This window comes from Salvelinus sp. IW2-2015, linkage group LG12 (genome assembly GCF_002910315.2).
Source record: "Salvelinus sp. IW2-2015 linkage group LG12, ASM291031v2, whole genome shotgun sequence".
Taxonomy (NCBI): Eukaryota; Metazoa; Chordata; class Actinopteri; order Salmoniformes; family Salmonidae; genus Salvelinus; species Salvelinus sp. IW2-2015.
The window spans coordinates 5,844,726-5,866,590 of record NC_036852.1 but is presented as its reverse complement, the minus strand read 5'-3'; the positions used below and the strand labels follow the sequence as shown (position 1 = coordinate 5,866,590).

The following is a 21,865-nucleotide window of genomic DNA, read 5'->3' as shown; positions in this document are numbered from 1 at the left end:
CACACAGACCCATGGCTGACAGACACATAGACCTCACTCTAGCTGAAGTAGAACACTTGGAGGACATGAGAGCTAACTACTATTATCAGATCTCTCCACTCTCACACTAGGAAAGCTCAGGAGGAGGTACCAGGTGAGGACCCCGACTACCTGCCTGTGGAGGTTGGAGACTGGGTCAAAATCTGGGTCCACAAGAGAAAATGGGACCAGCCAAGATGGATGGGGCCATTCAAGGTAGCCATGGCAACACCAATGTCGGTCAGAGTTCAGGAAAGGTCCGGCCGGCACCACCTGTCCCACTGCCAGAAGGTGATCAGCCCACATGGATGGAGCCAGACACAGCCTGAAACAAGAGGCAGAAGCAGATGTGGGTCGAGACCAAAGACTTGAAAAAGATGAAGGGCAAGACCAAAGCCCTGAAGAACCAACTGTTTTACATGATCAGCAAGGTTATGTTGTAAATAAACAAACCCTTAGGGTGTATAAGAGAGGGAAGACGACAGCATGTGGTCGTTGGTGGTTGACTGTGTTGGCTCTATCCACACTACTTGTTGTGTGGGTGAACACGTGTGGGTAAAGTTTGTTCGAGACTTAGGTATAAAAGTCTCCCCAAACGGGACTGCGGTGTTCATTTTGACGAATGCGTAATGTTACTTCCTGACTCCTCTGATAACATGACCAAAATTCTGCTTGATATGTCTAAGCTCTCTAATACTCTCAGCCCCAGTGACGATGATGTTCTGACCAGGATGGGTAAATGGTTCACTGTGAAACTTGGAAATGTTATGGGACAGATTTGAATGGGTATCTAATCATTTGTAGTTCCTGTGTTGATAGACTTTTGCTATGTTTAGATTTTTTGTTGTCTTGGTAAATGGGCAGTGAAGAAGACCATGCCTGGTTTAATGGTATTGGCTTTACCTGCCTCCTATGATGAATACTATGATGCCACTGGTGTTGACCCCAACTACGACCCTCTTGCTGCCCAACTGACCGAGAGGATGATTACTATACTACCTATATGTGAATGGTTAAAAGTTCCAGATGATTAACGTCGATTTCTGTACGTGGTTATATGAGACTAGGTAGCCTCAAAGGGGGGAATGTTGGGTGTTACCCTGGGGGTCGGGTGTGGGGCTACACCGGTGCCATGATTACTGTATACAGTTGGAGTCATTAAAACTCGTTTTTCAACCACTCCACAAATTTCTTGTTAACAAACTATAGTTTTGGCAAGTCGGTTAGGACATCTACTTTGTTCATGACACAAGTAAATGTTTCCAACAATTGTTTACAGACAGAATATTTCACTTATAATTCACTGTATCACAATTCCAGTGGGTCAGAAGTTTACATACACTAAGTTGACTGTGCCTTTAAATAGCTTGGAAAATTCCAGAAAATTATGTCATGGCTTTAGAAGCTTCTGATAGGCTAATTGACATCATTTGAGTCAATTGGAGGTGTATCTGTGGATGTATTTCAAGGCCTACCTTCAAACTCAGCGCCTCTTTGTTGGACAATCATGGGAAAATCAAAAGAAAACAGCCAAGACCTCAGAAAAGAAATTGTAGATTTCCATTAGTGGTTCATCCTTGGGAGCAATTTCCAAATGCCTGAAGGTACCACGTCCATCTGATACAAACAATAGTACGCAAGTATAAACACCATGGGACCACGCAGCCGTCATACCGCTCAGGAAGGAGACGCGTTCTGTCTCCTAGAGATTAACGTACTTTGTGCGAAAGAGTGCAAATCAATCCCAGAAACAACAGCAAAGACCCCTTGGGAAGATGCTGGAGGAAACAGGTACAAAAGTATCTATATCCACAGTAAACAAGTTCTTATATCGACATAACCTGAAAGGCTGTTTGGCCATAATGACCATCGTTATGTTTGGAGGAAAAAGGGGCAGACTTGCAAGCCAAAGAACACCATCCCAATCGCGAAACACAGGGGTGGCAGCATCATGTTGTGGGGGTGCTTTGCTGCAGGGAGGGACTGGTGCACTTCACAAAATAGATAGCATCATGAGAAAATTATGTGGATACATTTTAGCAAACATCTCAAGACATCAGTCAGGAAGTTAAGGCTGTGGTCGCAAATGGGTCTTCCAAATGGACAATGACCCCAAGCATACTTCCAAAGTTGTGGCAAAATGGCTTAAGGACAACAAAGTCAAGGATTTGGAGTGGTCATCACAAAGCCCCTGACCTCAATCCCATAAAAATTTTGTGGGCAGAACTCAAAAAGTGTGTGCGAGCAAGGAGGCCTACAAACCTGACTCAGTTACACCAGCTCTGTCAGGAGGAATGGACAAAATTCCCCAACTTATTGTGGAAGCTTGTGGAACGCTACCCGAAACGTTTCACCCAAGTTAAACAATTTAAAGGCAATGCTACCAAATACTAATTGAGTGTATTTTTAAACTTCTGACCCACTGGGAATGATGGAATAAAGAAAAAAAGCTGAAATAAATAATTTCTCTACTATTATTCTGACATTTCACATTCTTAAAATAAAGTGGTGATCCTAACTGACCTAAAACAGGACTTCTTTTACTAGGATTAAATGTCAGGAATTGTGAAAAACTGAGTTTAAATGCATTTGGCTAAGGTGGTATGTAAACTTCCGACTTCAACTGTATATGTGATAACCTTTGTATGCTTGCAACGAGCCAATGATGGAAAAGTACTGGGTAAATGGACATGTACTGCTTTTAGTTCTCAGCTGAGAATTGCCTGCAGCTGCTGATAAGTCACGCAGGCTCAAGGCCAAGATAGTAGAGTGAAAAACAGAGTCTAGACATGTTTTTCTCATCTTAGATACTTTGTATGTAATCCAATGCAACAATTGTTAAAGATATTGATTGACGGTAGGTTGTATAAAGAGTGTTGTCTCCTGTTTCGCAACACAGATGTTTACTATAGACTACTGAGGTACTCAGTATGTGAATCTCTGTCTGCAATTGCATTTTATTACTAAAGAGTTTTATACCAAAGTTCCTGTGTCTGTGTCATCTATCTGGAAGACTGATTGTTAAAGGAAACTTACATCACCCCACGCAAAGGACCACCCAACAATAGACAGTGCATTCGGAAAGTATTCAGACCCCTTGACTTGTTCCACATTTTGTTACAGACTTATTCTAAAATGGATTCAATTGTTTTTTCTCCTCATCAATCTACACACAATACCCCATAATGACAAAGCACAAACAGGTTTTTAGAGATTTTTGCTAATTTGTTGAAAACAAAAACCAGAAATATCACATTTACATAAGTATACAGACCCTTTACTCAGTATTTTATGAAAGCACCTTTGGCAGTGATTACAGCCTGGAGTCTTCTTGGGTATGACGCTACAGGTTTGGCACACCTGTATTTGGGGGGTTTCTCCCATTCTTCTCTGCAGATCCTCTCAAGCTCTGTCAGGTTGGATGGGGAGCGTTGCTGCACAGCTATTTTCACGTCTCTCCAGAGATGTTCGATCGGGTTCAAATCCGGGCTCTGGCTGGACCACTCAAGGACATTCAGAGACTTGTCCCGAAACCACTCCTGCATTGTCTTGGCTGTGTGCTTAGGGTCGTTGTCCTGTTGGAAGGTGTACCTTCGCCACAGTCTGTATCCCAGTCCCTGCCACTGGAAAACACCCCCACAGCATGATGCTGCCACCACCATGCTTCACCGTAGGGATTATGCCAGGTTTCCTCCAGACGTGACACTTGGCATTCAGGCCAAAGTGTTGAATCTTGGTTTCATCAGACCAGAGAATCTTGTTTCTTATGGTCTGAGAGTCCTGTAGGTGCCTTTTGGCAAACTCCAAGCGGGCTGTCATGTGCTTTTTATTGAGGAGTGGCTACTCTACCAAAAAGGCCTGATTGGTGGAGTGCTGCAGAGATGGTTGTCCTTCTGGAAGGTTCTTCCACAGAAGAACTCTAGAGCTCTGTCGGAGTGACCATCGGGTCCTTGGTCACCTTGGTCACCTCCCGATTGCTCAGTGTGGCCGGCTCTAGGAAGAGTCTTGGTGGTTCCAAACTTCTTCCATTTAAGAATGATGGAGGCCAATGTGTTCTTGGGTGTCCTTCAATGCTGCAGAAATGTTTCAGTATCCTTCCCCAGATGTCTGCCTCGACACAATCCTGTCTCGGAGTTCTTCAACCTCATGGCTTTGTTTTTGCTCTGACATGCACTGTCAACATCCACTGTCAACTGTGGGACATGTGTGTGCCTTTCCAAATCATGACCAATCAATTGAAATTACCACAGGTGGACTCCAATCAAGTTGTAGAAACATCTCAACGATGATCAATGGAAACAGGATGCACCTGAGCTCAATTTCGAGTCTCATAGCAAAGGGTCTGAATACTTATGTAAATAAGGTATTTATGTATTTTTTTATATATATATACATTTGCAAACATTTCTTAAAACCTGTTTTCGCTTTGTCATTATGGGGTATTGTGTATAGATTGCTGAGGATTTTTATTTATTTAATCAATTTAAAAATAAGGCTGTAACATAACAAAATGTGGAAAAAGTCAACGGGTCTGAATACTTTATGAAGGCACTGTATAATAATATATTCCATTTGGCAGACACTTTTATCCAAAGCGACAAACAGTAACGGGTGTATACATTTGAATTGCACCCACTTCTGGCATTGCAAGAGCCATGCCCTTCCAACTGAGCTACAGAGGACCAGATACTGAAGCAGTATTAACGCACTCAAAAACATGGAAATATGGTCACGAATATCTCAGGAAGGGTCAACGTATCAACAACAGGAGACTTACTGCCGCTATGTGGTGTAATGTGGAATAGCAAGGTGGACGGCTGGAAATTAGAACGAAAACGGAACATTTTCCGATAAAAAGACTGATTTTATCATGTATCATTCACAAGAAACAATAGTATTTAAATGTATTATGCAGTGTAGAAACCCCTTTGCTCACCATCCTCATTTTCAAATTGTTTTCTAATACACGCAAAAAAAACGGATTTTGAAAACCCACAGCTGCACGCAACAATGGCTTCATTGGCTCTATGGGTATACAGCAGGCGGTGGTGCTGATTTAGGACTGTGTGAGATCATACGGAAAAATCTCACAAGTATGATCTCACAACAACTTCACTGTGCAACCACCAACCACACCCTAACTCTGACACCTCTTTGCCTCTTCCTCCCAAGGCCTCTATCCCTCCTCTCTCTTGTTTTATTTTCTTCTGATGACAGGATGCTAAGATACTCATTAAAATTCCTGCCTTTACGATCTTCTGGCACAAGAATAAGGCGTATGTCACTTGGCACTTGTGAACAAACCTTTAAAAACAGGCATGGGCACACAGTGCACTGCTATGGCCTCTATGAGTTCTAAAGTTTGCCCTGTGGGTTGTAGAACGCACCGATCTCTACCATGATGGATGGGGTTACTTAGAATAAATTGTATTTGATTTAAAATGTTCTGCACTGTAAACCTGGAAGCTACGGGGCCCCTAAATGCCCAAGGAAGGCCTATTGATAGCTCTCTAAATGTCTTTGTCCTTGCAAGTTATCTTTTGCTCCACTAGATGTCGTTATTTTATATGAAATGACCATATTCAGCCTTGCTATTGGACTATTGGTTAAATACAACACAACACAGTTATGTTCTATTGGTGTCTCACCACACACATTATTAATATATGAATATATTTTTTAACGACTGAGTTATGAAGTGACAGACCGTAGGCCTACCTATATGCTTGTTTTGAAACACTAACTGAATTTTAGACCGGAACTAGTCAGAATGGTGAGAAAGGAAACGGGCCCGTGCTGTGCTGTCTGCAACAATCACGGCAATTACTGGAAGAGGGCCTTTCAAAATGTGTCAATGACCACTAGGCCTGTACACAATAAATACAGTTCTGCCATGTAAATAAAACATTTCAATGGTCTAAGAAGCAATGGACATCATCCATTTGTTTGTTAGAATCAATTCTAGAAATTAAATAAACCTATATTCTACAAATGTCCAAAATCGTTAGTTCGATTGATTAATAACCGCTCAACGAAAAAAATTATCCAAACACAGGTGCTCTAAAGAATTGGGCTAGACAACATGCCGTGGATGGATATGATTGTCCAAATTAATACATTAATAATAAATTAGAGTAAGATTAAATACCTATAGCATACATTAGGGTAATTACCTTGTTATGGCAGATTTGGTTTCTTGGCTCCAATATTCCAAATAGGCATTAATGATCATATTTGTTATAATTTATGTAATTCGTTAAATTGGGCTACACACGTTTCAGTGTCTGCACTTCGAGGTAGTAAGAGGGGCTGGAATTCCGGTGACAAGGACGTTGGTTGTTCACTGTTGAGGATAAATAAATTGCATTCATTTCAGCTCACAACATGACTCCAGTTTGTTCATTTATCTAAATGTAATCTTATTATTATGCAATTATTTGTTAATGTTAAGGCCTATCTACACATAACATATCCTACACATACAAACTAGTCTAATATGTTTTAAATAAAACATTATAATTAAAACATGTATCTTTTAATTGGCTGAGACACTAACATCGTATGGGGAGCTCTGGATGCAGGACAATCACCTAATATTAAACAATGGTGAAACTTTATACAACTTTTCCCTAAACCTTGAGCCTTAGTTGGTTTGGCTAGACCGGCCCATCTGGTACAGCAAATGGTAATACTCACCAGAGAGCTAGAGACGAGTGCGAGAAGAGAGAGAGGAGGAGAGAGAATGAGGGGGACCAGATTGAAAACATATCAGCCTGGCGTCTCAAAACCACATTTCTGACGAAGAACGAACCACCCTCAAACCTTTCAGACCTCTTTAGGCTACAAAGTTCGATATCCTGCAATGTGTTCTTAGTAAGGGAGGATCGATTACAAAAACTTGTTTCGTTATTCTCAGTGATGGATTGTAAAAGTTGAGACAACGCACATAAACTCTACGGTGAACTTTATGAGAAGTTGGGAAGAGGATTGTAGTTAGTCTTGATCGTGTTTAGGCTACTAGATTATACTTTATGGATTTCATCCTTGCATTGGAAGGAGTTTGTTACTTCTTGCTTTTTGACCGAGAAAGTTTGACCTAACGGTAATCTTCGATCGCGTTGCTGAAACTTGTACAGAACTGGTGGACAAACAGAACGGAGGGAGACGCACCGGGTCAGACTCGGACCATACCGACCACAGGCATCACCACTGGGGTAGGTGGACTGGACATGCATGTGATGATGAACTCTGGAAATCATCTTTATTATTCATTATTAGAAGATTATTCTTATTATGAATAGGCTAGTAAATCATTTGAAATATAAATTTTAGTGCACATTTGAAATTGTTACATTGAATTGCCTAAAATGGTATTTAAACGTAACCTATTAAAATAGCGTCTTTTTTTTATATTGACCATACAGAATAAATAAAAACTATGAAAATTGTGAACATGAGCCATATAGATGAGAGAKAACTGCCCATTCGGAGTTACTTCAAACATTTCCACTTTCAACTTACCTGACTTGACATTGGAATGTCACAAATTCTGCGCTGCAACTTTATCCATTTGTCAGTAGATGCGCTCAAAACTGTGCAGGAGACATCAGCCCTATTGTTGCTTAGCTAGAATCCTTAGTGACTACATAAATTTTTTGACTTAAAAAAAATGTATGATATACCCATTGATTCTTGAAGAATATAACTTATAAATGCCTTATGGGTTTAGTTCAACTGTCGTACCCCATCATAACCCCAAATATAAGCTTGTTTTAGTCCAATATTTGTAAAAAATGTAAATGTAACAAACGCTGTAAAACCTCAAAACATGGTTAAAACCATCATTTTGATACCATGGATGGCCAGTCCTTGCATCCATAACTATGCATATGAATTTGAGAGTGGTTACATTTCTCCAGGCCCATCCCTCAGCTTTTTACCAAAACAGAGGCTGGATGTTCGCTTTGTTATTGTTTCAATTAAGGATTCTAGCTTTAACTTGAGCTTTCGTGAGTTTAGCCTGCTTGAATGAAAGAGACCCTTCCTAAATCCCCTCAATCTGAAAGGTATCCAACTCGCAAAAAGTTCGTGTGTTTGCTACTGAGAGTCATTAGCAGTCACACCCAATGCAGAAAATGTACATTGCTGTGCATTTCAATGGCTGCAATTAATATGCATTGTTAATGTTTCCCTGGTGTGTTATTCATTTGTGAATAAATTGCAATCAAAACATGAAACAACATTTTAATATGCTTTTGCTAATAGTCTTATCTTTATTTGAGAGAAAATAAGCTAGGGCTGGTTGTTAGTAGATATAAGCATTATAATCAAAATGTACGAAGATGAGTAATATTAAAAAAGGTTGTAAATAAATCAATACCTTCCTCTAATATGTAACCACAGAGTTGGTTCTGGCCTGGGACGTGTGTGTGTTTTTATGTGAATGGCCCGTCGGTTGGTTTAGTTCATTTGCATTAGAAAAAWGTTTTTTGTGCATTTTCTATTGTGCAGGATGAAGACTTCCAGCAGTCAGGCAGCGAAGAGTTGAAAAGATTTAAAGAAATGATGGGCCTTTCACATTATTCAAAGGGGACTGATGCTTGGTGCTGCGGTCATCAACCTACCCCCACTTTCATCTCAGCCTCTCAAATGGCATCCTATCCAGCCCTGGTCAAAAGCAGTGCACTAGATAGGGAATATGGTGTCATTTGGGACGTAGACACTCACCAAGCAGAGCCATTCTGCAGCCGTTTTCACACCGCTGGCCCACTCCACGAATGCCTTTATTGATTTTGCTAGCTTTTCTCTTCTCCAGAGAACACAGACAAAAAGAGGGGGACTTCCTGGTTTCTTAAGTGTTTGAAAAAGTGGAATAGAAGTTGAGTCTGGTATTCAGGAGAGAGCGAGGAGCAGGGGAGATGTCTGAATGAAAAGTGAGTCAAACTCCCCACTGAGAGGACTGAAAAGTATCTTATCCCCCATAAACAAGAACACAGCACCAATGAAGCTATTTGGCCTAGGAAGTCATTCAGGCAGGTGAAGGGAAATGCCACTGGCTAAACACTAGAAATAACAGGTTGGTTAAGGCTTAAACCGTAGGCATTACCATGTAGTGAAATAAACTTTCTATTGAATGCTATCTTATTCTTATTTCTGCCTGTTTGAAAAGATGAGAAAGTAGTATGAGATACCTACAGTATACACGGTTATCTTTAATTGTATTCATTTTTTTTTTTTTTACGTTATCTGATGTCCAACTGTTAAGAAGTGGGCATTTACAATCAAACTACACTAAAACACATCCCACGACTACCCCCTTCCTTCCCTCTCTCAAATCAAATCAAATGTTATTCGTCACATTCTTCGTAAACAACAGGTGTAGACTAACAATGGAATGCTTACTTACTCTCCCCCTCCCCTCTCTCTCTCTCCCTCTCTCTCTCTCTCTCTCTCTCTCTCTATCTCAGAGGTTCCCTTCTTACCACACAGCAAAGAGCAGTAATTGCTGCCATACCCTCCAGAAAACTAATATTTTGGTTTGTTTCAGAGAGGCCCGGACACAGCAGTCTCCCTGGAGGCTGTGTGTGTGTGTGTGTGTGTGTGTGTGTGTGTGTGTGTGTGTGTGTGTGTGTGTGTGTGTGTGTGTGTGTGTGTGTTGTGTCTCCAGCGTGCTATGGCTCTATCGACAAGGCAGCATTAACTGTCTCTGTCCTAAGGGGACAACACTAGAACCACTAAGAAACATGGCTCACCTCACATATTTCTTATGGAATAGTCCTTATGGATTACATCATGTGAAGTGAGTCGATTTTGTCAGGTTTTAGCTAGACGTTTTTCAGAGGAAAAACTATGACCGTAAAGTTTGAAACTGTCAGTGTTAATACCATGAATTTTCACCTTCATGTAAACGGTATTCTACAGTTATCCAGCTTGGCTGTGTCTACAGCTTTGGCTCAGACAAAGGCGTGAACATTGTTGTACTATTCCTCTCAACACCACATCACATCTGGCTCAGGTCAAACCAATTGATATCTTTGGAGGGAATTTGAAGATTAATCAAACTTTGTTTAATTCCATTGTTTAACTTAGCCTCCATCAACTATTTATCTGCTCGTTACACTGCCTTGTCTAATATAAGTTTTGTTTAATTTGCAAAAATGTTAACAAAAAAAGAGGCCAAAATCCCAGCCAGCACATAGTATTCTGAGAACCATATGTTTGTTAGAGCTTGGTGAGAGTGTGGTTGTCCTATGGTTATTTTGCATACGACCTTCCCACAATGTTCTAGGAATGGTGCAGGATACCCAGCTAGCGCATAACATTCATGTTTCTTAGGTGTGAATTTCAGTACTTCAGCATAACATTTCTTACACGTTTCCTCATGGTTCTATTTAAGTAACGTTCTCAAATTGTTCCGAGAACATTCTTCTGCGGCAATTTGAGTAATTCTGCATCACGTTTTCTATAAGTTTCATCATGGTTCTATTTAAAGCCATGGTCTCAGAACATTTCAGAAAACGTTCCATTAAAACTGCAAGAAAACAGTAGTATCACTCAAAGAACGTTCTAAGAATGTTATTTAAAAACATATACTTTCCGTTCTCAGCGTAAACAAATCTCTCTCTATCCTCTATCTTGTTAAGCGTGTTCAGCAGTGTTGGCCACGCCCAATAATTGGCTACACCAGATCTTAATAAGTGCTTGTTTCCTTTGAAATGAGGTCTGTTTGAATAGACAAAAATTACCAGCTCTGTATGAGTAAAAAAAAAAACATGGCATGCAAGCTGAAGATTATAGGTTTGAATCCCCCTGAAATCTCCCACAATAAAAAAGAAATGTGTTTGCATGATTGTCTAAGCAAATTCATTTCTGTCGGAGTTCAAAACTGTTAACTCAAGCTAGCAGTATTTTTAGGTCTTATTGAAACATGTTCTAAGAACGTTAAATAATTATTCAAATAAACTATAATATTAGTTCTCAGAACATTAATAAAACCTCCCAGGAAAACTTTCAGGGAACCACAGTAAAACATTCTAAGAACCTCCCTGCAACCTAAAAAAATGAACTTTCCCAGATCATGCCATATTTTTACTTCCATTCTCAGAACGTTTGAAATACTTTCCCTTTTACCAGTCAGGAAACTCATGGCTTCATTCCCAGAATCGATGGGAAACCTAAAACGTACGTTCCCACAACTTCCAAGGAATGAAATGTGCTAGCTGGGATGTATCTTGCATTATAAGACCATCTTAATAATATATTAAAATTGCAGCTCTTAAGAGTCTCAGCTCAACCAATGTGTCTGAGGATATCTACAGGTCATATTTATTTAATTTCTTTAGATCAAACAAACAGTGAGTTGTGTTTTCTCTCTCAGCACTCCACAGGAGCAGGGTCAGACGTCAACAACACAGAGCTCAACTCCAGAATCAGTTTGGTCTCACAGCTAGACTGCCTCCATTATTCTCTCTCTCTCTCTCTCTCTCTCTCTCTCTCTCTCTCTCTCTCTCTCTCTCTCTCTCTCTCTCTCTCTCTCTCATCTTTGTTTTTGCATAATCTAGATTCTAATTGTTAGTAATCAATCACAACCAGTTGTGCCCCTCATACTAAGATACTGTATCATATGCAGAAAAATCTATTTTAACGCAAATGCAATTATACATGATGAAAACAGAGCTCCGTTTCATGCAATGGCATCACAGATTACACACACATGACAAGACATTACACACAGACCAATATACATCACACATACACACACACGCACGCACGCACGCACGCACGCCACGCACGCACGCACGCACGGCACGCACGCAAACCACCACAACCACACACACACACACCACACACACACACACACACACACACACACACACCACACACACACACACACACACACACACACACACACACACACACACCACACACACACACACACACACACACACACACACACACACACACACACACACACACACACACACCAAGAGACATGAGAAATCAAAGGTCTGGACCAGAGGGCCACAGGGGACATGGGCCTCTCTCCTCCTCTGCTCCTCGTCCTCAGTACTGTATTTAATGTAGTATGGCTCTGCTTTGATTCACCAGTTAATTAATTCCTGAAGGGACGCTATAGCCCTGTTGGTCTCTTCGGACTCTTTTTGACAGCAACAGGGAGTGTGTGTGTGTGTGCGTGTGCGTGTGCGTGTGCGTGTGCGTGTGCGTGTGTGTGTGCGTGCGTGCGTGCGTGCGTGCGTGATATCAGTAATAGAAATGTCCTCGTGCAGTGAAAAGAAGTAAACAGGTGGTGTCAGAGGGTAAAGGGTAGTTTTGATTTCGCATAAATAAATGCCTTCATGATTTGGCCATGGCAAGGGAAGAAACGTGAGATGTGATAACTTATTTGTCAGCGCTGAATAGCTTCAAAGCAGGCAACCCAAATCCTGCCTGTAGGGGTTCTGTATTAGATCAGCGTTAAAATGCTGCCAAGCCACAAACTCCTTACTGACAGTCTAAAGAACCCAGGACAGGGCTTGTCTTACATGTGGTATACACCCAGCCCATGTGTTATCCCTTAGCAATCAATCCCCTTTGCCTTCTTCCCCCCACAAGGCAGCACACTCAGCTCCCAGCTCCTACAATCAGGCGCAGGGTCAGAACCTGGTTGGGGCTCTCCGTGGGCCCTCTGAGGCCTCACTCCTCCCTGTTGAAGGCAAGGACTGCATCCTAAAGGGCGACCCATTCCCTATTTAGTGCACTACTTTTGACCAGGGTCCATAGGGCAGTGCACTATATAGGGAGTAGGGTCCCACTTGGGACGCAACCAAGGACTGACAGAGGCAGTAGTAGTCTTCATCCTGTGGGCCCTCATGCCTTCACATTGAGCAACAGAGCCTRGCTGGGGTCACTGGGCCTTCAACTGTGTCAGTAGCCATTAGTACCGCATGGCTTTAAGGTGAGCTGTGTGTGTTTCACTCTGTTATGCCGCTGTTTGGCAGCTGTGGCTGGTGGATTGGAGAGTGGTTACAGCCATGGCTTAAGGGTGTTTGAAGAGATCCCTCTGGCTGTGGTGTTTCCCTGTCATGGCGACAGCTTCCTCTGAGCAGGAGCTTACTGGTTGGTTAAGAGGTTAATGTTGTGCTAAATGGGGAGATRAGGGCGTTGCTGATCAGGGTGGCGTTTTGGGGATGAACAGTTGCTCACCCTTTTAGAGCCTCAGCTGCCAACAGCAGAGATGACGGAAGGAGTCTAAACTGTAACTAAAACATGAGGTGTGTAACACAGTTTAACACACCATTTGGACTCCGGATGAAAAGGCATAGCGGTGATACCAAGCGGTTAATCAATGCCCACATGCCATTTCATTGTTGATCAGGGATATGAAGGGCCAGGGCTTTACCCTCGTTGCTCTGGGAAATACACATAGAGGAGCGAGCCCTGTTTGCTACTGTGAATCTGTGTTTAGAGACGAGAGCCTCCTCCTCTTTGCCTGAAGAGGCCTATATCTCGAGCAGATGAGAGAGGAGCAGTCATTCTTTGGGCTGATTCACGGTGACAGGCTATTCCTCTAGTAGGTGATTTCTCCTCTGAAGTGGAGTTGGAGCTGTAAGCTCAACATCTGTATGGCATTGCCAGGACCTGAAGAGATCACCCACAGGATACTGCACTTACAGGCAGGGGATGGGTTCTTATCCACGGGGCTCCTCTCCTTTCGGTCCCGCCTCCTCTCTGCTCGCGTCTGGTCCACAACAAGCCATGACCACAACCATAAGTCTCCTCGTGATTCCCTCACTTCATTAGCAGACCGCCAGAGATGAGACGCCCGTGAGAACGGTGAGAGGAGCATCAGCTTGTCCACCCCGATCGACGCCACAAGTGCACCCACATCGCCTTAGTTCGTGCAGCCATTCTGTCTGCATGCATTGACTGCGTCTGACTTGGAGGATTCTGCTAACTGAATCATGCTTCGTTTCTCTATTGTCACTTCACTAATTGAAGTGACACACCAATTGAAGTGAAACTAATAATGATATGGGATGTGTGATAGTGCAATAGCGTGATTCAGTGTGGGATTCCAGGCTCCGACTGCTCTTAGCGGTGGTGGCGTGGGTAAAATCACTGTGACGCCCAAGCACCAGGATACATTTGTGATTAATGCGTTGCTTGCTCTGACCGTAGTCATTGGACCTTGCCACCTGTTGATATATAGCCAGGCTGCAGACTGAATCTTCAAACCACACCTTTTGTTTCTTCACAACAACCAGAGAGTTAACCTCATGTCCGGTTGAAGCCCACTTCAAGCATATCTGCCATGTAAACAGACAGTTACATGACGTTAACAGCTGATAGCAAAGCAAGTTATATGTTCCACATTTTCGCACCACTAAACAACTACTGACTTCTAGAAACCACGGAGAGTACCGCAATCCTCAAAGAAAACATGAGCTGCCTCCACTTATTCCGAGCACCATTTTCAACTTCAAACATTTCAATACTCATTAAATCACCGTCTGCTCTAGTCTGACCAGTACAACTAAAAATACCAAAAACTATTTTTGTCCAATCAATTGCAAGCTGAAATATGATTGTTGCCTGTACAGTATACTGGATTTTGAGTAGTGCTGTGTTGTGTTGTGTGTGGTGTGTGTGTGTGGTGTGTGATGTGTGTGAGTGTGTGTGTGTTGTGTGTGTGTGTGTGTGTGTGTGTGGTGGTGTGTGTGTGGTGTGTGTGGTGCGTGCTGTGGTGCGTGCGTGCGTGCGTGCGTGCGTGCCGCGCGGCGTCGTGCGTGCGTGCGTGGTGCTGCAGGCGTGCGGCGTGCGTGCGTGCGTGTCTTTTTTATGTTGATGGAACGATCTGATGACTAATCATAGAGTACACACTTTTCTTTTTGTTGTCCTAGGCTACCTGGCTAAAATACTTGCTCACTAGCCTAACTCCCTTTTTATGGGCAACGTTAGCTAGTTAATGTTAGCCTTCTACATCTAGCTACATATTGAACTTCCATTCTCTCAGGCCATGGCCACAATGTATGAATTTATGGTTGGATCAGAATCACTGTTACAATCATTAACCAGTATGGAGAATTAAGTCAAATCACAAGTCCAAATCCCTATCTCCATCCATAGCTAATTTAGAAAAGGGCCAATTTTAGCTAGCTAGCTAGCCACCGGACAACAACACAACGAGATGCAACAATTCAAGTTGATTCTGTCAATGATGTATTGATCTCGATGTGATGTGATTGAAGTGAAGCCAAATCCAAACTGGCTTCCCTTGACACTTTTTTTGGTGAGCCAGGACCATTCACGGTACAGCTCACTCAGCTCACTCAATTTAGCTCAAAGCCAAATTCTTGCTGGCTTCCCTTGCATTCCCTATGGGCAGCAAAAATGTCATACTCTTTTTGACCAGACAGCATCATATAGATGGGCTACACATACAGAGACAGAGGGGAGCTGTTTCTCTCACCCGGATGCTTTCTCCAGTGAGATACATTCAACCTCTTGCAAATTGAAGGAATATTATGAAACACAGAGAGACGAAAGATACATTATTTCATGTTTTTTTCAAATGTTTTCATGGTAAATGTTTTAGCGATGCCTGGCTTCCCTTGGCATCCATGAATACACGCCACTGCTCTTGTGTCTGTGATAGCCCTTGTTGTAATAAAACGTTTCTAGGCTAGAGACTCATCCGGTGACTAAAACACTCCTCAGAGTGTGTTCTCAGAAGACCCTTGGTGGGCCTTTTGAGAGGGAAATGATTCACCTATTCAAATTGTTAGGCACAACAACCTTGTTTAACTTGAACATTTTCTGCATATAGTCTATGTTGCAAACATACAGTACTCCAAATAATAAAGATTCTTCGTATTCAAACGCCGCCACAAGTGATCTCCCACTTGTGCTTATAGTCATAAGCAGTATGTGGGCTGCTTTTACGAGACTACCATTTTTCAGAAGAGGGTACACGTAACCATAAATTCCAGAAAGTGCCCGACTCCCGTGCCTCAGTCCCTTCAGAGAGAGGCTCGGTAGTGGGCCTGACTCTGCTCTGTGATTTTACTGCACTACTGTGACCTTTCAGTGTTCAGTCACAGTCATTTGTTTGGCTGACAGCTCGCGGTGTAATAACTGAGCGTGGTGATGGTTTGTGGGAAGCTATAAGTAATACTCTGTGATGTGCCAAACTGCACTCTGCTCCGGTAAAGCAGGAGACCAGCACTTGGAATGAAGAGACATACATTTTTCCAGACACTGGGAATACCCTTCTCTCTCACGGCAGGCCATTTTGAATCCTAGGACATTTCTTACAAGAATAATACATGCATGTCAGAGTAACTCAGAACTACACCCAGATATTTTTGTTGCTCATAATTAACCATACGATACAATACTTTTTGTCCAAGATTCTTTTTCATACAACTATGTCTAACGGTCTAACGATCATGGCTAACGCTTAGTTAATTTCTGCTCTTGGAATTAAGAGGTTGTTAGTGAAAAGAGGATTAGATCAACAAGAGGAAAGTCTCCTTTGGTTTAGCTATGAGTGGTTAAAGCTGGCCTTGCATGTTTAAGCTGTGTTTTGTCTACTTGTGTTTGCACACAGGAAGTGGACTGGACAGTGGGTTAACTGGATAACTGTACTCAATCACTTCTCACTCTCATAGGGATGAGGAACATCTTTCCATTCCCATCTTATTCAGACAGTTTCCTGATTATTACGCTTTAATGACCTGAAACTACAATGACTCATAAGTACCGAGGCCATGTTAAATATACAATAGTTGAAGAGTAGGAACAGAATACAGCGCATTAAATCTTTACCCTTTGTAGCTCTAGTAGGGTGTGGTTTAGAGACACATGGGATAGACCCGGTACAAAATTGCAATACCTAAAACAAAACAAAAAGCCAGGAAGAGGGTTGAGCTTCTTCTTCTCTCAGAGCTCCTGAAAGGAAAGGAGAGCTGAACCGTATTGGAGGGAACATCAGTTAAAGACCGAGGTGCTAAAACAAACAGACATTGGTTTCAACACAAAGACAGAGGCCGAATGAGAAAGTAGTTTGAGGAGTTGTTGTTCTTTTGTCATAAATAACCTTTTTTGTAAGGCTTTGCATTGTTCGTTTTCACGGTTAAATGGATCATTGTGTGTCGTGTTTAAAGGTAATGACGGTTAACAATAGGAGGTAGAAGTTCATTATTTCTCTCAGCTGCATATCTAAATCTACTGCTGGGTTTATTATCATGGTAATTAACCATCTCCTAGCTACTAAAATAATACTAGTCTATTCTCTCACGTTTATTTATTTAGCTTTTCAACTTTAATAAAGGTATGGTTTATTGTTTCTACCATCAATAGATTTAGCCATGACCCTCAGAGATACGACATTCATATCTTGACACAAAGGCACACACAAAATAACACTCTCAGGAACACGCACGCACGCCCACACACGCACGCACGCACGCACGCACGCACGCACGCACACACACACACACACACACACACACACACACACACACACACACACACACACACACACACACTCACACTCACACTCACACTCACACTCACACTCACACTCACACTCACACTCACACTCACACACACACACACACTTGACATGAACTGAACTTCTTGTGCCATTCTTGAGAACCCATTTAGTTTTCACAGACTGAGTCACAAACAGTGAACAGAGTGAAACAGTTAAACACGCTGGACAGACAGTGAATTTGTAGGTCTACATTGTTAAAACACAGTTTACTGCCCCTTGAACAAGCTGGGTGGGTTGGCAGGATGTAAAGGCCTGATGGACAGCTTTGTCTACTGTCTTTACTGCTGTGGTGTCTCTTTGAGACAGCCTAGCAGGTGTGGGGGGCCAGGGGCCCTTTTTCTCCACTGACGCTGCTTTGTGGGGAGGGTGGTAAATGTGGCACATGAGACAGTAGTGTAGTGTCATTCATTCATGCCCCAGTCAGCCAGTCCTTTGGTGTATTTTGGTTTTCATTAGTAAACATCAGCCAGGCTAGAGTTTTTAGCTGCTCAATCCCCCTTCTGGTCATTCATTACACCCTAGTAATAATATGTGCCATTCACACATTTAGGTGAGGTTGGGATTAGTCTCACGGAGTGTTGAAAGCCTTTTAACTATCAGTGGATCTTATTGACATGCCCTCCTCATCAGTGTCATGGAACAAGATAGTGGAGAGGACAGGAGAGCAGACAAGAAAAGACAAGACAAGACAAGAGAAGAGAAGACAAGACCAGAGAAGTAGAGTAGATTAGAGTAGAGTGGAGTGGAGAGAGCCCTGGTGACCAACAGGAGAAATCAAGCGTACCCCTGGTCATTTGTTTAAGTTGGTTTCCATCTGTTAGTGTGGTGTCTGACACCTGTAGTGTCCCATAGCCCTGGCTCTTCTGTCTCCCGTCTCCCGTCCGTCCGGCCAGTTACGACCATGTGTCGCAGCTCTTCAGGGGAGGGAGAGTTTACCGCTCCTCCTCCCCCATCTCCACATACACCCCACGCATACCAGCCGCATACCCCACTTACACGTAGTCTGGGCTGGAGGCTAGTCTTATTAATAAGACACCCATTATGATCTAGATACACTAAGCCGAGACTTTACAACACCTTGAAGGAAAAATTGTTTAGATGGCTGTTTGAGGACGTTGATGACTGCCAGTTGATATTATAGTTTGCTACACCTGCTTTACACAATATAGGGGAGATAGATAGATACACTAAGCCTGGGCTTTATAACAGGTTCAAGGAAAAACCTCCCCTATATTGTATAAAGCACGTGTAGCAAACTATAATATCAACTGAACTGAGCCCAGCCTGCAGTGTGTGAATCTGACTGTCTCTCAAACAGCCACCAACGTGCTCAAACAGCCATCTAAACGAAGAATGACTTGGCGGGCAGCGCGCCGCTTGTTTATCTTTGTTGAACCTAGCCGCTTATCTTTGGTTGCAGTGCAAACATGTAGTGGTTTTGTCCTGAAAGAAATCTCATTTAAGTTACTGCTTTCTTCCAGGACCCCAGTGACTCATGCTACGGTTTGCTGTCTCCAACGGGGGTTTAGCGTAACCTAGCCTGGCTGCCATCAAAGCTTATTTAACTGTTGATCTTTTTATCAGCACTATTTGAACTGATTGTTCAGCTTCGCTTGCTGAGAATAATACACCCTTATCTTCAAACGTGTTGAGAAAACACATTGGATCTCTTCAGAGGATGCGGCCTACTGTATAATGTGGCCTACTGTATACATATCATTGGCCTACTGTATACATATCATTGGCCTACTGTGTACATGTCACATAATGAAATGATAATGACGATGCCACCTCATGTCGTTTCCTTCAGAGCTTCTGATGTCCAGAATGGAGACCTCTGCCCCGACGACCACAGAGAAGAAAGGCTCTGGTCTGGATGGAAACGGCTTCACTGACCTCCCGAAGAAACTCTCCCCTTCAGCTGTCACCAGAGGTACTGTACACTTTTCTTCAATGACTTTAAAGAAGAAAAACATACGGTTTTAGTTTCACTGGAAGGATAATGGTCCGTCTCTATTCTTTTGTGCACCTCCACTCCAGGTTGGTTTCTCCTGCTGACACAGGTTTTACTGTAAGGAAAAGGGGCCCTGCGTCCCGTACTCCCTACATACTGTAAGACTGTCACACAAGCCAAGGTCTTACAGAGACTGATAGGGCCGGGGGAAGGAGGAGGTTTGAGAGAGAACATGCACATGAAATATACATATCAAAGATAAAATGCTGTCTTGGGAGAAGTTGCTCTGGGCTCTAATCGTCCCTGATAAGGCTCTTCCTGTAGCACCTGGAGCAGTCAGAGGTGACTTACAGTGGAGCTGATAGGAATCAGTAATGTAACGCAGGGGCCTGTTAAAGAGCATCATTAATACTGAACAGGTACTGTAGCATAGCCGTGTGTGTGTGGGTGGGGGTGGTTGTGTGTGTGTGTGGGGGTGGTTGTGTGTGTGTGTGTGTGTGTGTGTGGTGTGTGTTTGTGTGTTGTGTGTGTGTGTGTGTGTGTGTGTGTGTGTGTGGTGTGTGTGTGGTGTGTGTGGTTTTGTGTGTGTGTGGTGTGTGTGTGTGTGTGTGTGTGGTGTGTGTGTGTGTGTGTGTGTGCGTGTTGTGAGTGGTGCGTGTGTGTGTGTCTGTCACAGGGAGAAGTTCATAAAGACTAAAGACAGCGACGTTGCTCGATTTGGGGCATAATCTCTGATTAATGGTTCGTATAACTACATGGGGCTGGCCTTCGAAAGGTAAAATGGCTGTGTTTGTTGAAAATTAATGAAGTACAGTATGCCTCTTTCATAGGGCGGCTCGGAGAGACAGAGAGAGAATGCATGTTTTAAAGATGTCAGTGAATGTGTGATGAAAGGCTGTATAATGAGTTGAAAGACCTTGTTCTTACCTCCAGAGTATCACACTGATGAATACTAAAAATGTCTGGTAGATAGCGTTGCAGTGGACGAGATGGCCTTCCTTCAGAGATTGACAGAGATGCAGATTGACGGCTACCTTTGAAATGGTATAACGACTTCTTGTGATTTAGTGACATTTTTACTCTTTAATGAAGGGCTTGGTGGCCTGCCACGATAAAGAAATATCCATTAATTGTTTAAGGAAGAACAAAGATAAAAAATAGGCCATAATTTTCTGTCCCTAACGATTGACATCATGCCCATTTAAAAAAAAAAAAATTCTATAGACCTCAAGTTTGTTTTCATAACCTTGTGGATTTGCAGCGCACCGGCCGTTAGTCCAACAATAATTTAATGATTTTCTGTAAGAATAAGGAAAGCACATTTGAGTTGACAAAGAGAAAAATAGTAGGCGTCTATAGGGGCGATTCTGTGATGTTAAATGTCTACTAGGAATTCCTGCACAGAACTCAGCATTTTTCTCCTAATTTAATCAGAGTGAATCCTAATTCCTTAACCTATCAGAAGGGCCAAAGCTAATTAGTTAATTAGACCAATTTCAAGATGTCACTGATAACTTCAATTAATACACATGTACGATGACACGAGGATAGTTTGTCTTTGAAATGACATTCAAGACTAGTGTCCACCACGATGAGAGAAAACAGACAGATAGAGAATGCATGTTTTAAGATGTCAGTGAATGCCTGTATAATGAGGTTGAAAGACCTTGTTCTTACCTCCAGAGTATCACAGTGATGAATTCTAAAAATGGCTGGTAGAGCAGAGCTCAGTGGGCGGATGGCCCTTCCTTCAGAGATTGACAGAGATGCAGATTGACGGCTACCTTTGAAATGGTAATTGTAATTTTGTGACATTTTCATTCTTTAATGAGGGCTTGTGCCTGCCATGATAAAGAAATTAAAGACGAATTGTTTATTGGCTAAATCAATTAGGACGTATTTTACATACACTATAAATGGGACATGAATCAAGTGGGACTTTGTTCTCAATAACTTGTTCATGTCGACATCAATATCGTTAACTCAATTACATTGACCTACCATTTTATTTCCATCTAACCCATTCATTTTTTATCACTCTACGATTATTAATCATATGAATTGCCATGAATAAAGCCATGAATTTCTAATATGGTGCTTGGAATGTCTGAACAATGGTTCTTTTTGTCGTGAAGGAATATGTTTCCAGACCGGAGCTTCTGCAATTAGAAAACATTTGACTGCCTACGAACTAAAATCCTATCTGTTAATGTGATCACCCTCTCTAATTTAATCTCAGTATGCCTTCCTCAAATGAGCCAATTCACACACGCTGAGGTCATATGTTGAAAATCTCTCGGCCCGCAGCGAGCGATAGAAAGGCCCTTCTGTTGGGC

The 21,865-nt window shown here is 42.4% G+C and overlaps 1 protein-coding gene across 1 annotated transcript in view; it reads left to right on the top strand.

Moving 5' to 3' along the window:
• The first annotated feature begins 6,740 nt into the window (after positions 1-6,740).
• Positions 6,741-21,865, top strand: part of LOC111970933 (zinc finger protein GLI4-like) — a 75,071-nt gene continuing 59,946 nt past the window's right edge. The window contains exons 1-2 of the mRNA XM_023997701.2: positions 6,741-7,232; positions 19,386-19,508. Coding sequence (XP_023853469.1) covers positions 19,452-19,508 — 57 coding nt within the window. The 5' untranslated portion in view covers positions 6,741-7,232; positions 19,386-19,451. The remainder of the gene's footprint in view (positions 7,233-19,385; positions 19,509-21,865) is intronic.